The following is a 16212-nucleotide window of genomic DNA, read 5'->3' as shown; positions in this document are numbered from 1 at the left end:
GAAGTAATTATACAACACACCAGAAGCTCTGCACTTGCATTTACACAAGTGAGAGACTCTAGTCGGATTAAGAAAAGGGAATACCTCGGAATAGACGTTTTTAAGCAGTTTAAAGGGGTTTAAGAAATGTTTCTTTACTGATTATGTTGCTGAAAAAAGCCTATTTTGTTTCTTTTAAGTCCTGTTTTGGAATAATTTTCCCATAACGCATTTCTTATGGTGGCATTTTACATGAAACGTTCAACGTCTCCCTCTCATGTTTCTGGTCTCTTCAGAGAATGGATGGTAGACCTTCCCCTGTCTCTGCATTTAGACTAAATCAATATGCCATAGCTGTCCTTGAAAAGGTTTGGTTTGCTTTGGTATGAAATGAAAACGTTCTTCTTCTGCCAGGAGATGGCAGAAAAAAACTGATGAGTTCTATATTGTGTGCGTGTGTGCATGCATGCGTCTCTGTCTACCTGTCTGCGTGTCTGTCTGTGTCTGTCTGTCCGTCTGTCTGTCGGTCATTTCAAGTTGTGCACAATGTGCATTTCCTTTTAAATTAATGTTGACTTGAGTGGGATGAAGGTGAATAAATGTATTTCCATGGTTATACAGGTACAGAGATGAGGCAGTTTGCTGCAAGATATTTATGTTTAGAACATACAGATTCAAATCATTCAAACCTTCACATCATGTCAAATCAAAAACAATGTGCAGAGTCGTGCAGAACACTGAACAATAGACATAAGACATAGACAATGTTCATAAATGTTCATCTTCAGGGGAAAACAAGTGCAATAGAAATGTGCAATAATTCTATTCTAAGTGCCTATTTATACTATTTATACATTTATATATTTTTTTACAGTATTATAACGCCACTGACCTCATGTCTTTTAGCTTGCTTTTATAGTTGTTTTTATTTTTCTTAAGATTGTTGTCTTTATTTGCACTTATGACACCACGGACCTCATTGTCTCTTAGTTTGTTTTGTAGCATTTTCGCTTTTTAATTGTGTCTAGTGTGTAATATTTGTTGTTTGTCTGTTTTTGCACCTTCAGAAGAACCACTACAATTTCATTGTATAGGCAACTGTACAAGGACAATAAAGTATATTCTATTCTATCTACGTATGTGTATCTGAAAGGTATTGTTGTTTTTCAAGATGAAAGAGTGAAAGGGTTAAGGGCTAAAAGACCCAATCTCTCTGAGCTGAGGGAAGCAGTGAAGTGTAGGCCCCCAGTCTCTCTGACAGGAGATGAGCTATTGACTTCCAGTAGCCTGGAGTCAGGGGGCTCCGTGGAGATAACAACCCAGGAGACAGACAGGCTAGGTGGGCATGACGACTCAGACGAGAGGGGGAATTTGGGGGGTCGATGTGTCTCCGGTCCCGTCTGCCACAGACCGGCCAGTTCTTCAGTTCCAGGCTGGATCTTGGAGGAATCATGTACAGTACATGTACATTTATATGTAGTTTCTTTCAAAAACATGTCACGGGAAGATATCTAGAATAGTGAAAACCCTCACTGTGTTACAACCACACAAACGCATTCAAGCAAATGTAGAATATATATTGGTGAGGGTAATTTGGTAGGCCTATATTTCGATATAAACACTCAATCACACCCCTCAAACACCTACTATCAAATGCAGTTATAAACACATGCACGAACGCACGCTCGCACACACACGCACACACACACACACACACACACACACACATTTTCTTCCTTAACTGCACCCTGCCAGGCACAATCTTCCCTGATGGATGGGGCAATGGCTTGACTTAATTAGCCATGAAAGGCTCACTAGCCCGCGGAAGGAAGGAAACAATGAGCGACTGAGGCCAGCCAGCAGTGGACAGCTGCTGTAAGCGGCTGTTGTTGACAGCCTTTTCCTGAAACAAATGACGGTTCGCCATCTTAACATGCTCTCCTCCGACCGACAGGCTTGCACAGCCGCTCAGAGGAAGTCATGTTGCAGCAAGGAGATCAGTCAGATCGGGCGAGGGAGATTCAATCAGCCAATATGTGCACAAGGGATAGTCTGGTCCGCGACATGTATCTCTTGGATGCGACATCAATTGTCTAGTTATGGTTCTAGGTAGAGAGATCAGATACAGCTATGAACCGCTATTTCTAGCATGTTAGATGTGAACATTGCCAGACTAGAATTGGCTTGTTTATAGGATGATAAGATGCTTGACATTTAGCAAGCAACCTAGTTCTGATGCATGTGTAAGGCATGTGTAATGTCAATTGGGATGCATAATGCACATTCTTATAGCAGTTGATTTTGGCATGGCTCTTGTTGTCTCTCAGGAAAACATCTGTGAAACATCCTGTGAAACAAGCCTTTTTTGCAGAATTACATGAGACGTGACTATAATATGCTTACATTTGGATATTTTACATGGTTTCCTGTCTAAAGTGGGATGCAAAAGCCTTAAGCTTGAAGCCTTATCTGGTGTCCAGTGGCTAGTTGTTAGATACGTACATACATTTTGGGGCTGGTCGAAAGCTGTAATTACCGACCATTACACAGCTCTTCAAAGTCAGCTCGGCCATGGTGTGTGACACTTACAGAGGTATGACAGAGTAATATGTGGTATTGCTACATCACTTTGCCCCCATTTCAGCATGAGCTTGAGAGATTCCCTCTTTTATGTCAGAATACGCCACTAATTTATGTACACCGCACATTTTTGAGTCACCAAGCCCTATCATTACCACAGGACTGGAAAGGGACAACTCCCAACAGAGCCTCTGAACTAAAGCAGTATGCACGTGTCACTGGGCTCAGAAGAGTCTGTCAGAAGAGTCTGTTGTAGGGCATTGCTGTAGAAAAAACAATGGGTTGCCACTTTTAGGTATGACCTCCCTCTTTCTTGTAGGCTACTACCCTTTTCTAACTTTTTAAACCCTCTTTAATCTCTTTTAAAATTCTCCCCAACCCTTCTCATAAATTAATATTTTAGTCCAATAAACATGAGCTATCAACTGTAATACATTTTCTTTTTCATGACAGGTTAAGGCAATTTAGTTATTTTGGTTGGTCATGCGTGCTTATGAAAGTTGAGAATGTGTTACATCAATCATATAAGATAATAGATCATTTAACATGTTCAATTCAGATATGGCAGAATCTCAAGTGTGATCAATGAGAATCAATCACTGAGATTATTTCATGTTTAAAGGTCAATCAAACAGAACTAGGCTAATATAATTTGAGAAAAACAACTTTTGTCACCAATCCTTCTTACAATACATGTACTCAATTGATGATTGTAACTGCTGACGGCAGCAGCCGAATGTGATCAGAAGTGGACAGCAACATCTTGCTCCAAATTCCTCCGTATTCATTGGATGGCGCTACTCCATCAGTAAAACAATGACCGAAAACATGCTTCCATAGCAACTATCAACTAACATAGTTGTGCAATAACACTATGTGCAATATGACAACCCTAGTCGTTTTATCTGTACAGTATAGTATAGTGGATAGTGTACATAGCCTTTATTTATGTAAACCAGCTCCTTCCCTTCTTGTTTTTTTTCTTTTTTTTTTCTTTCCTAGCACCAGGGGAGCCACCCCTCCCAAATTTCGTTGTTTGGTACCTGTACTATAGCAATGACAATAAAGACCATTCATTCATTCATTCATTCATTCATTCATTCATAGAGTTCCCAAGCTGAGAATCTCCACTTTAACTCCATTCTAATTGTTGGATTTCAAATCGAAACTTGTGTGTGTAGAGCCTGAAAGAAGAAGAAATGCTTCACTTTGACTTTCCCATTACTTACTCATGGGCACTGTTAGTCAACGAATGACACAAGGACAGACCAGTGTTTTAATCAAATACGGATGTCAGCCGGTTGCTTCACAGAGACGCTTTCCTGCTTCCAGGTTCAGAATGTACATTCAAAGTAAATGAAGGGATGAATGAATGAATGAATGACCCTTTTATATTTGTCTTCTGTCGTTCTAGACCTGTCAGAGAAAAAGAGTGACCTGCGGGTGTGTGACGACGCCACCTGCCGCTTTGGGGGGGTCTGCAAAGACGACAGGGCCCAGCTGAAGTGTGTGTGCCAGTTTCAGGTATGGGGTTGGGGGGTTACACAGGGGGATGACATATTGAGCTGTGTGTGTGTGTGTGTGTGTGTGTGTGTGTGTGTGTGTGTGTGTCCTGCCAAATACCGTGAGCTTAGAATTATATGGTTCTATCTCCGTTTAGGGTAGTTCAGAGATATTGAGCGTCAACGTTTTTACATTCCATTATGTTTTGTGAGATGGAACCTTTGTATTTTACGAATTACTAACTCAAAAATGTCAACATTTTAAAAATAACACCACACAGGCATTAATAAACACCTAATGGATCAGATTATGTAAAAAAACTAAATTTTTGACAAAATAGAACAGATAGAACCTTATAATTCTAACGTCACGATATCCCTCCATCTGCAGTATTCTTTAATCAGTCCCATGCTGAAGATACATGATTATGTTTTTGACTCTTTAAAAGCAACTCCTATATGTTTACTGGCAGGGCCATATGGATAAAATAAAATAGAAATATTTAGTCATCAAATAAATACATTTATTTATTTAAACACTAATTATTATGTGTTTTCTGGGTACTCTAGTCTGAGTAGTTTTCTCCCTAGTCTGAGATGCTGAATGATTGGCCACCATATTTCAATCTAATGAGACTATAATTACAACAGAAGGAGGCCAGGTGTGTGTGTGTGTGATGAGAAGAATACCGTAGAGAGAGAGAGAGAGAGAGAGAGAGAGAGAGAGAGAGAGAGAGAGAGAGAGAGACTGAGATTCTAGTGTAATGGGAAGACACTCGAACAGAACTGTACCTCTTAATTTGGTCTAATATAAGCCTTTAAAGCAGTCATAGATATGACATGACATTCAGTTATTATAACCATTCATGACATGCCTCTCAATCAATGATTGATGCTTTGAATGTCATGACATATCGAGTGGTACAGTGTACTATTTAACAACATAATGTACTGTTGTCAACCATCTTATCTTACTGCTAGTCGTGACGTTAGAATTATACGGTTCTATCTCAATTCTTGTCAAAATTGAGTTTTTTTACATAATCTGATCCATTTAGGTGTTTATTAATGCCTGTGTGGTGTTATTTTTAAAATGTAGACATTTTTTAGTTAGTAATTAATCAAATACAAAGGTTCCATCTCACAAAACATAATGGAATGTAAAAACGTTGACGCTCAATATCTCTGAACTGCCCTAAACGGAGATAGAACCTTATCATTCTAAGCTCACGTAGTGCCAAGGCAAAGGCAATCCGTTTGAGATGAACTGCCAAACGTTCCCCTTCCAAACAACCTGTAGAAGTTCCATGGCAGATCCACTCATGCCCAGTAGTGATTAGCCTGTGCCTCGTGGCACAAAGCCCAGCAAATATTGTCAGAGAGATTGTGTCCACTAATACTGACCTGAAGTCTTCTCCTCTTGTTTCATCATCGAATCCTAATTTGAGATGCAATTAAAATTTCTGCGAAAAATTCCCAAGGGTACAACTATATCAAGATATTTGCCTCCCATGTAATATGTCCAATACAGATTAAACAAAAGGCCTCAATGCATTATGTATGTTTAAGTCCTGAGTAATGCCTCATATTCCATTTCATTGAACAAAAGTTCTCTATACAAACGGTAACAACAATACATTTACATTGACATTTTTGGCATTTAGCAGACGCCTTATTCCAAAGCGACTTACAATCAATACATTTGACTAAGCAAGTGAATCATCAATCCACCAGTCATATCAGGAAGAGTAATCTAGCTCAGGCCAGGGGCCATACAAAAGACTAGGGCAGAAATGTCACTGCTGTTCCATAGCCGTCTCCATAGTTCTCTCCGTTTCTTATGACGGTACTGAATTCATATTTAGTTAAGTAAACTCTTTGCAATATACAGGTGGTCACGTCACTTTAGGGGTGGGCATCGACGATCGATAATTGATCGATAAGGATCTTGGTCGGTCACAAAATAAAACATTTGGTCGATCACAAAAAACAATTTTTTTTTTATTTTTTTTTTTGTGATCGACCAAATGTTTTATTTTGTGACCGACCAAGATCCTTATCGATCAATTATCGATCGTCGATGCCCACCCCTAATACAGGTCACTTCACTTCATTGTCTTCCTCATTTCAGTGTCACAAAAACTACATCCCCGTGTGCGGCTCTAATGGCGACACGTACCAGAACGAGTGCTACAGGAGGCAGGCGGCCTGCAAACAGCAGAGGCTCATCTCGCGTGTGTCTGACGGAGCCTGCGCAATCGGTGAGTTTTACCAGTACATTTGTACGACATCTACATCACCATTGCATAGCCAGAGCCAGTGAATTAATTATGAGTACAGTACATTATCAATACATATTACGAGTTAACATCACATTAGTAACGCTTTAGAACAATCCAGGTGTTTCTGGCGCATTTCTTTTGTCCCCGATACATATAATTCATTATATTGTCTGATTGATTATATTACTCAGAATGACCCGCGTTATCAGATTTTTCTCATTATAATTGCAAGGATCTGTTATAAGGAAGGTTATAGTCCTGACCCTTACTCACTTTCTTTTCTCAGATTGGGAGTTTTCAGCCCATGTTGGTGTCATTGTCTATTAGGGATGCATCGATACCACTTTTTTCAGACCAAGTACAAGTACTTACATTTAGATATGAGTACTTAATAATATACCGTTAGAGTTCTAACAATGCCTTTGAAAACGTGTTTTATTTTCATCAGCTGCTCCTCACTTTCTGACTGTAACTAATTAAATATGTGACAGGGTCTGAGGCTTTGGTCCCCAAGTTCTTTTACATATTATGAAAGTGCAGATTTTAACCTTTAAAATGATGTGTCATACATTGAAATCAGAAAATAGTTGAAGTAGATATGCTTATTTGAAGGTTGGTACACTTCAAACCAAATGCCATGGAGAATCACTCTTAATCAAAACAGACATGTTTGCTACCATCGCGTTGGTAGCTAGCTAACAACAAACATCGCTATGTAACATCTACCGTAACTGCATATTTAGCACATCACAACATGCTGACAGAACATGAAGGAAAACAATTGGTCGTTTTCACGACTTCACGATTCCCAACTTGTTACCTCTTTCACCAGACCCTGTCACATATACAGAATTTAGCAGAGCATAGTTTGCTGTCTGCTCTACTTTTGTCGTCATCATTGCTTATCCTAAAATATCTCAAAACTGCTGACATTGCTCCTCCTCTGTCTACCTATGGCTATGAAAGATTACGTTACATTGCTGTGAAGTGGTATCAGGAGCGGTTGTATGGGAGTAGTTTTATGAGTACATGACCACAGTATCAGGTTACGAGTATGAGTACTGGTATCGTTATTGGTGGATCCTTATTGTCTATCTATCCTTGTACTACAGAATACTAGGACTAAAGGCCAATGCACACAGCGTGCGATTTCTGTTGCGCGTCAACATCCCATTTTGAAGTTTGAATGGAAGTCTATGAGAACATCGCATCGCAATGCACACGGCCCCGATTTTAATCGCACGGCGAAAATTCGATTCCATTCATGACAACAATGGAAATTATGGAATGTTGACGCGCAACAGAAATCGCACGCTGTGTGCATTGGCCTTAAGACCAAGCCATGGGTAGTTTAGAGTTGTTGATAATATCACATTTACAAGGTCTAAATGAAAAAAGGCAATTCCAAGGCAGAAACAGAGACGTGGGGGGGAGAACTTTCCCTCTGGTTTTCCCTCCCTTCCTCCACACTAAGCCTTTTCTCATCAACGGATCGTATCTTCTACACCGAATGCTGGATGATGACAATATCCCCCAAGACACCCAAGGTTTTATGCTGTCATAACACATTGCAAAACGTGTGTGAAAACGTAGCAACAGTACAGCAGCAAAGTGAACCCAATCTGTGGGGCCAGTGGCCTGATTTCCCTAGTGGTGGAACCATAGGGCCACAGTTCCTATTACAGCTCTAGGAAGGCTATAGCTCTGCAATATGCCCTCTGCATCCTTCCCCTCTCTCCTCACTCAGTGTAATTTCCTATCCTCCAGATTTATGCTTCCTGTAATTGAAGCGTTTGGCGGCTATGTACTGCGGGGGTGCCATGAATACTTAGTCCCAGCCGGTTACATTTATTTCTCTTAGCTTGAGTTAGAGACTATTGAGTATTGGTGGTCTCATGTGGCTGGTTTCGCTGTGAGAAAACCTGGTGGGTTTTGCTATAGTGTCTGTGTGTAGGAGGCAGTGTAGGAGGCAGATAGAACGCCCTCCACAGATCACTGGTGGTGTGTAGGCGTGTCTCAAGAGAGGGGGCGAAATCTCAACCCTCAGCTTGGCTGACACAAGACCTTTGATAGAATTCCAATAGTTTTGGACACAGTGAAGATTGGGTTCTGGTATTATGCTGAAGAAGCCTTTTTGGTTGATGAACCGAACCATCAAGCTAATGCAAGATCTATCGTTGCTTGGTTTTGGTTTGATCCTTCTGTCAAAGGCTTAATGTGCCATGACATTGTAAACATGAAGAAGAAAAACCAAGGTGAAATTTGATTAAATGATGGAGTAGCAGCATCCATCTTCTAATGCAGCAATGCTATGTCTGAAATAAGTGTCCATTTCATAATTAAAAATATTCCTTGCTAAGATCTGTGTCTAGCCAAGGTCCATTTCTTAATTCAACAATCCTATCCGGTTGTTAAGTCTGACGTCAAAAGTGACGTTTAGCCATTTCCGGGTCCAAATCAGAAATTCCCTGCACCAGAGTACCAGTGTACTACAGCGGTAGAATGACAGTTCTATCGTTTTTTTAGACTCAGATCTATTCATACAACAAGGGACACAGCACATTCCCGTTTTCCCCATATTGTCAGGGTATTTGAGCCTCGGAAAAGCGCTATATAAATATAATTTATTATTATTATTATTTCGGCATTTCGAAGACAGCGCCTCAGCCAACTTTGGACCCGGAAACACGTCACGACTTAACAACCGAATAGTAAGAAGTATTTCAGAGCTGTTCTACTCAACTCTCTGGCACTTCTCTAACACTGCTCCACCTGGGGACCGCAACATCTCTTAAGTAGTGTTATGAAGGCTTTATGTTTTTCTTTTAAAACATGAATACATACATATTTCAACCGTGACTATTACTATCATATATATTTGAAAGAATATTGGTGTTGTGCTTATGCAGTGCTTTGGCCTAAACTGAAATTTTGACTGACTACAATGTTTCTTCAATCTTCCAATAGATACTGGTTCTGGATCTGGAGACCGAGGTATGTGATATTCTATGGTTAATCATTACATGATCTGATTTTGTATATGCAGTGCCCTGTCTAAGTAATTGGACAGTAAAGCATTTTTATGCTCCAATTGTTTCGATTTGAAATCAAACAATTACTATGATGTTAAAGTATAGATTCTCAGCTTTTATTTCATGGTATTAACTTTTGTGCATTGGTTTCACCATTTTGAAAGAATAAGCACTGTATACATATTGTGTTACATATGATTTCAACAACACACTAAAATAGTATTTGTTTTGGGACTTACACGAATACAGTATAAGGAGTGAAATGTCCTTAGATATCAAAAAGGGCGAAGAAAGGTACATTAGCTTTAAAGACTAAATTTTAAAAAATCTAATTACGGTAATTAGAGGCTTTGTAATTAATTAATCTAAATTAATCACATTTTAATCGCATATCGATATTTGACACGAGAAGCAGTTTTCAATTCAAATGGATTTGGTATATGGGTGAATCAATGAATAGACATATACATACGTTTAAGGCAGCAAAATCCTGTTTATTTTAGCTACACAGACCAACAGATCACACAATGTACCTAACCTAATGTTACACTAACCCTCCCCACCCTCCCCTACCCACCCAAATATCCTTGGTCAAAATAATAAACAGACCAACAGTTTAACATAAAGTCACCATCTAAAATGGTTTAAAAAAACAGTACCCTTCACAGTAACAACAAACCCATTGGTCTCGGGATACCTCTAAGCCTATTACTTCTTCTGCTTCTTCTCTTTCAGCCAGTTGCTGAGAGAAAATAGCCTGTTTACATTTTCAGAGCTCAAGGCTGCCATCTTTTTTTGCATTATGTTGCCTGCAAGGGAGAAAAGTCTCTCACAAGGGACAGAAGTGGCAGGGCTGGACACATACAACAACAACAAAAAGAAAAATGATTAAAATGTGTTTAAAAAGTTAATGCGTTCTTTTTTCTGTAATTAATTCATCGAAATGAACGCGTTAAAGTCCCAGATCTATTTAAAACACTTTGAAGATTTTTCGTCACATACCATAGACTGGAGGGATACCAGGGGCTACTTCAAAGTCCTAAGAAGTGCCACAGACTAATACACCCAGAAATGATTTCCTATTTCCTTCATGCTGAAGGACGCTAATACAGTCCCTTGACCATTGCAATTGGTTTGTCAGCCATTTCTGGAAAATGCCTATTTTGGATTGCAGTTTAACTTTCAAATACCCACTCATCTCCTACTTCTGAAGCTCTAAGCTCTCCGAGCTTCTCTCGGAATAAGGTTCAGAGGATAATGGGAATGACTGGAATAAAAAACTAAGATTTTTGGACTACGTATGTATCAATAGGTTACAAAAGCGAGTGAATGTGTGGCTTTTTACGCAGTCTATAAGCCTGAATGTTAAAGTCTCCAATAACGGTCATGGAGAAAATGCCAGTTCCTCCCATTAACTTCCCCTGATAGATGTATTGATATTCTCTCTCTTGAAAGAAACACTGAATGTGTCATGCAGCCACGGTGCTTATTTTGGCAACGCAAACACTGCAGATGGCGGCCACAGCGTTGGTTGTTTAATATGACTGTTGGGGTTTTAATTGGAAGCCCAATATATGTACCATCTGTAAACAGGACTGGAGAGAAGATAGAGTTATCCCCTACAGGCTATTGGCTGGGCTGTTGATATAAATTATTTAACTTCAGTTGAGCTCCGATTTATGTGTACTGTATCTGTGTGTGGTGGCTATATTTTGTTGTTTGTGGTGCTTTTTGAGCACACTTGGTTTGGTTACATAGGGATTTCATATATATATATATATTCTATACATTTCTGTTGTATAAATGCCCTGTGTGACATATTGTGTGTGTGTGTGTGTGTGTGTGTGCGTGTGTGTGTGTGTGTGCGTGCGTGCGTGCGTGCGTGCGTGCGTGTGTGTGTGTGTGTGTGTGTGTGTGTGTGTGTGTGTGCGCGTGCCTGCCTGCCTGCGTGCCAAGGGTAATGCTAAGAAAATCATATTGTCAAGGGTTCACTATAGCCTAGCTTAACCACAACAAAGCCTTAGCAGCATATCTTTATCTATTGATCCTCAGCTCTGTGTCCTCCTGACTGAGCAATATGTTCAGTACATCCACACACACACACACACACACACACACACACACACACACACACACACACACAGCATGCCGATCTGTCAAATAGAGACCCATATACCGCAGTCTGTCGGCTTATTGCATCTTATCAATGGGTTCGTTGTAATCCTCTCTGATCCGAGCAGTGGATGTTTTCACATTTTGAAATTAGTTGATGAATCTTACCTGACATAACCAAATAGTGTGGGGTTGTTATTGCCTTCTGTTGAGAGAATGACCACTCTGCTGCCAGCCAGATGATAGGAATGCATCCCTATCATTCGTGTGGTGTTTTGTATTCGCTTTGGTTTGTTTTCAATGTGATTGATCTGCGCTTATCTAAGCTTCTCTGATAGAAGGTCTGAGCCAGTAGTGTTTTTGAATGCACCTCCTGTTGATGATGCATCTGTTAGACGGAGCAGTGGTGTTGTTTGAGTTGAAATTGTTCAGTGGAACAACGAGCACACAGCATATATATCTTTTTTTTAAGTAGTTTTTTCTAAGTGGGGCAGTCCCACTCATTTTTTTTTTTATTGTGACAGAGATAGTGGAGATTTGACAGGAAGGATGGGTGAGAGAGAGAGAGAAGGGATGACATGCAGGATATTTCCGCGGCCAGAATTGAACCGGGAACCATGCGGTTGGTTACGTGGTAAACGCTTAGTCCACTACGCCACCTAAGCGCCCCAACAACAAGCACACAACAAAACACGATGCATGCATTGATATACTGTATGTGAAACTGAAAACCTTGTTAATGGAACTGGGATCAGGAATAGCAGGAAACTGTACAGGATCAATGCAATTTTTTACGAGAGTGAAACTAAAAGCCCCATCCAGGATGATACAGACCGGATGAAGCCTGGAAAAGAATGGAACAGAAAGAGGATTTCTTGTAGGGAATAATTACAACAGAAAAGAGAATGAAATGGAGAATGTTTTTTAAAGAAATTGCATAGAACTGAATGTCTGGGAAGATTGTTGTTGTTTACAAATTCCTTCTTCCTTCCAGAATATGAGGGATCAGGCACAGATGTCGGGAAAAAGTTTACCAAGTGTGGCACGTGCAAGTATGGAGCCGAGTGTGACGAGGACTCGGAGGACGTTTGGTGAGTATTTGTGTAATATTTGAATTATACAGTATATTAATTTAATTAAACAGTGACATCATAGAACAATCTTAGAACCTTAAGGCCAATGCACACGGTGTGCGATTTTGTTGCACGACAACATTCAATTCTCAATTCATACCACCGAAGTGTGTGGGTGTGAATGGAGAATCGAATGTTGTCGTGCGACAATATCGCATCGCACGCCGTGTGCATTGTCTCATTCAAAACAATGGAATCGAATTCGCGGTGCGACAAAATCGATTCCATTGTTTTGAATGAGACAATGCACACGGCGTGCGATGCGATATTGTCAACAAAATCGCACGCCGTGTGCATTGGGCTTTACAGTGGAAATGTTATTCAGACGCACAATTTCAAACACACTCATATCATAACCCAAAATAAAGCATATTTCATATACATGTATATAATGTATATCATGTATCATATTACAACCAACAGTGATTATAATATATGTATAACTAGGTCCTGTTCATTATGAATGAATCCTAAAAAACTATAACAAATGTTCTTGTTCAGGTGCATATGTAACATTGACTGCAGAGGACACAATGAAAACCCAGTGTGCGCCACCGACGGAAACTCCTACAACAACCCTTGCCTGGTCCGCGAGGCGTCGTGCATGAAGCAGGAGCAGATCGATGTCAAGCACCTCGGGAGATGTCCAGGTAAGATTGAGATGTACGGGGCGCTTAGGTGGCGTAGCGGGTTAAGCGTTGACCATGTAACCGCAGGGTCCCCGGTTCGATTCCGGACGGGGACATATCCTGCATGTCATCCCTCCTCTCTCTCTCACCCATCCTTCCTGTCTAAATCTCTACTATGTCTGCCAAGAAAATGAAAAATATGAGTGGGACTGCCCCACTCAGAAAAAAAAAAAAAAAAGATTGAGATGTATGCTACGAGTTGTCTGTCATGATGATGAGCTTTGTGCCAATCTTCTGTCTCCAAGAGGAGAAATGCTCATCATTAGAATAATTGTGGGTGCTTTGTGTTGTTTATTCATTCCATAATTGGTGCATCTTCAATCACAGCTAATCAGCATGTCCAATGTTTTCAGTCGTTTAGATATTTTACGACACAGATTTAAATAGACACACTTTCTGTAAATGCATTTAACTACCCCTCCCGACTCTTACTCTCACTCCTGGATTTATATTAGGAGTCCTAGCCTAAACTGTGCTAGTCCAAAGCTCTTTCGAAATCTTTACTAGACAAGTAATTCCATGCTAGCCTTTCAAGTGAAATGCTATGTTCATGCAAGCCCTGCTCCCATGCAGTGCTTTATGTTGGCCCTAACTGAAGCTGCACATAGCCAGATAAGCCCTTGCCGAGCAGACACCTGTCCTCGGTGCTGCGGCGGCCCATCAGTCATGCAACGCAAGGAGCGTGAGCAGAACGCACCAGAGCCTCTGAAGCAGTAAACAAACATGCAGTCAGGCTGACCTGTGCCTAAAACAGAATTTATTCACTGCCATTCTAATCCCCCTGTCAGGCAAAACCAGATTCAATTTACTTTTCACCACATAATGACACGTTGTGTTCGTTTGTGTGTTTTAGGGACATGTTTACAAAGCTCTTAAAAGCTAAAAATGAGTCATGTTATCCATGAGATCTGATACACTATGTCAAGAATCACATTGACGGTGCCAACACCCAAAGCTATTTTAGAAATCCTTTGGCTTGATTCAACTTGATGCACTCAGCAGAATTACAATTGCTCTCTTTTGATATCAAGACAATGTGGGATAGCCTATGTGGAGCTTCTCTATGGGTCCTTTAGTACGTAGACACAAATCACACAAGTTGTATGGTTTTTCTTGTTGGTTGTTAAAAGCATTGAAATGTCAAGAGTTGTGTGACCAAACGTCTGATTAGCTCTGTGGGAGGGGGTTCCTGACAGGACCTGGGGTGAGAAGCGTCTGCCTGTTGTCCGGCTGCTGCCTAGTACGGAGCCCCCTGGGGTCACATGGTAGGGTTAGGGTTAGGCCCCTACGAGCCAGAACGATTGCAAGGATTAGGGTTAGGGTGGGGGAGTCGGGTTAGAATCCTTGCGATCGTTCTGGCTCGTAGGGCCTAACCCTAACCCTAACCCTAACCCTAACGAATTACTAAACCGAGGGAACGGATTACTAAACCGAGGGAACGAATTACTAAATCGAGGGAACGGATTCACACATCAAATATTTTTTTTCTACCATGTGACCGCAGGGGGGCTCCGTAGCCTCGTGCAGCAGACTGCAATAAAACCTTCCCATTTCCCTCCCCCTAGACCATTCAGAGAGATTAGGTTGCATTGTGATCCCAATAAATACAACTTGAAAGTACTGTGTCATCAGCATTGCAGGCAATTTTCCAACTGGCATATTTGAAAACTAGACTACTGTTTAGCTAGACAGTCATCGATTGTTGTCAATAGATACTGTATGTTCATTCATACAGTAGGCTGACAATTCTTGTTTTTTAGAGCAATCTCAACAGCTTGTCAACAGCTTAATTAAAAAAAAAAAAAATCCAGCAATTTTGCTTGCAGCTTGCGCTAACTACTGTTGTTGTTGTGAATATTGTACTGTGAATTTATTTTACATATTACAGCATAAAGCAGGGAGTACCTTAATCTCTGTAATGCTAATGTAACCCATAGCAATATGTCTCATCATTAGGCTCACTGTTTAGAACCCTTTTGAATTTCATTTCCCATAACCACTAACTAGTGCAACATCATGAAAATGACTGTACACAGTGTACACATCAAAAACAATCAATGCGAGAAAGGCACTGTCAGTATTACCTGAGGAGTAAGGAGTATTAAATATTGATGAATTGATGTGTGCAGGCTCTGTTTACTTATTCACAGGCCCACACCTCCTTATTCATCTCTCATCCCTCCTGTTTAGCATGCACTCCACCACCCTCCTCCTTGGGACTGGCAGCACAACTGGCTGTCCATTGTTTCGTACCATCAGGAGCTCCAAATGCTGTCCTAAGAGGCCTTAAACTCCCCCTGTACTCTCTGTCACCGACTGGTCTTACATCTCCTTTAAATGGGAAGACGTCTTCTTTGTCTTCTCAGATAGATTCACCCCCTCCTATCTGATGGATAGATCACTCCTCAGAGAGGAACTATCCCTCTTCCCACGTTAAATACTCCCTGAAAATATCCCTGAAGAACGAAACAACCCCTACACCTCCTCCACTCAAATAAACAGTTGACACTAGTTCCAGGCAGAGCAATATCATCCTCAAACAGATGGGCAGCTACTGCTTCTTATGTAGACAGACAGACAGACAGACCTCTGACTTCTAACAAGCAGACATGGGGCCCAATCCTAAACCCAGACTCCCCCTCGTGGATCTGAAAGCACTGAACAGGGGTAATATAAGCCATGTTGTGGAAACTCCAGCCTACCAGACGGGTAGGAGGCGCTATTGTCATGTTACTGATAGTTAGGCAAAATCTTTTCGATCAACAACAAGAAATCAAGAAAGGCCATAGCATACACCTGTCAACTCCTTTGCATAAAACACTTTGCTGGCTGAAGATAGATAAATGTATAGTAGCATGTGTATCTACACTTGTCTGTTACTGTCGCTCTGTCTTTTTGTTGTT

At 40.7% G+C, this 16212-nt stretch overlaps 1 protein-coding gene across 1 annotated transcript in view; it reads left to right on the top strand.

Moving 5' to 3' along the window:
• LOC308168284 (tomoregulin-1-like) overlaps positions 1-16212 on the top strand; it is a 45250-nt gene that overhangs the window by 25148 nt on the left and 3890 nt on the right. The window contains exons 2-6 of the mRNA XM_080542811.1: positions 3974-4083; positions 6193-6322; positions 9311-9337; positions 12482-12578; positions 13122-13270. Of these exons, the coding sequence (XP_080398937.1) occupies positions 3974-4083; positions 6193-6322; positions 9311-9337; positions 12482-12578; positions 13122-13270 (513 nt within the window). The remainder of the gene's footprint in view (positions 1-3973; positions 4084-6192; positions 6323-9310; positions 9338-12481; positions 12579-13121; positions 13271-16212) is intronic.

The sequence above is a fragment of the Nansenia antarctica genome, assembly GCF_963989245.1.
Source record: "Nansenia antarctica genome assembly, chromosome: 12".
NCBI classification, from domain to species: Eukaryota; Metazoa; Chordata; class Actinopteri; order Argentiniformes; family Microstomatidae; genus Nansenia; species Nansenia antarctica.
The sequence above is the reverse complement of the archived record's forward strand: the minus strand, read 5'-3'. Positions and strand labels throughout refer to the sequence as shown.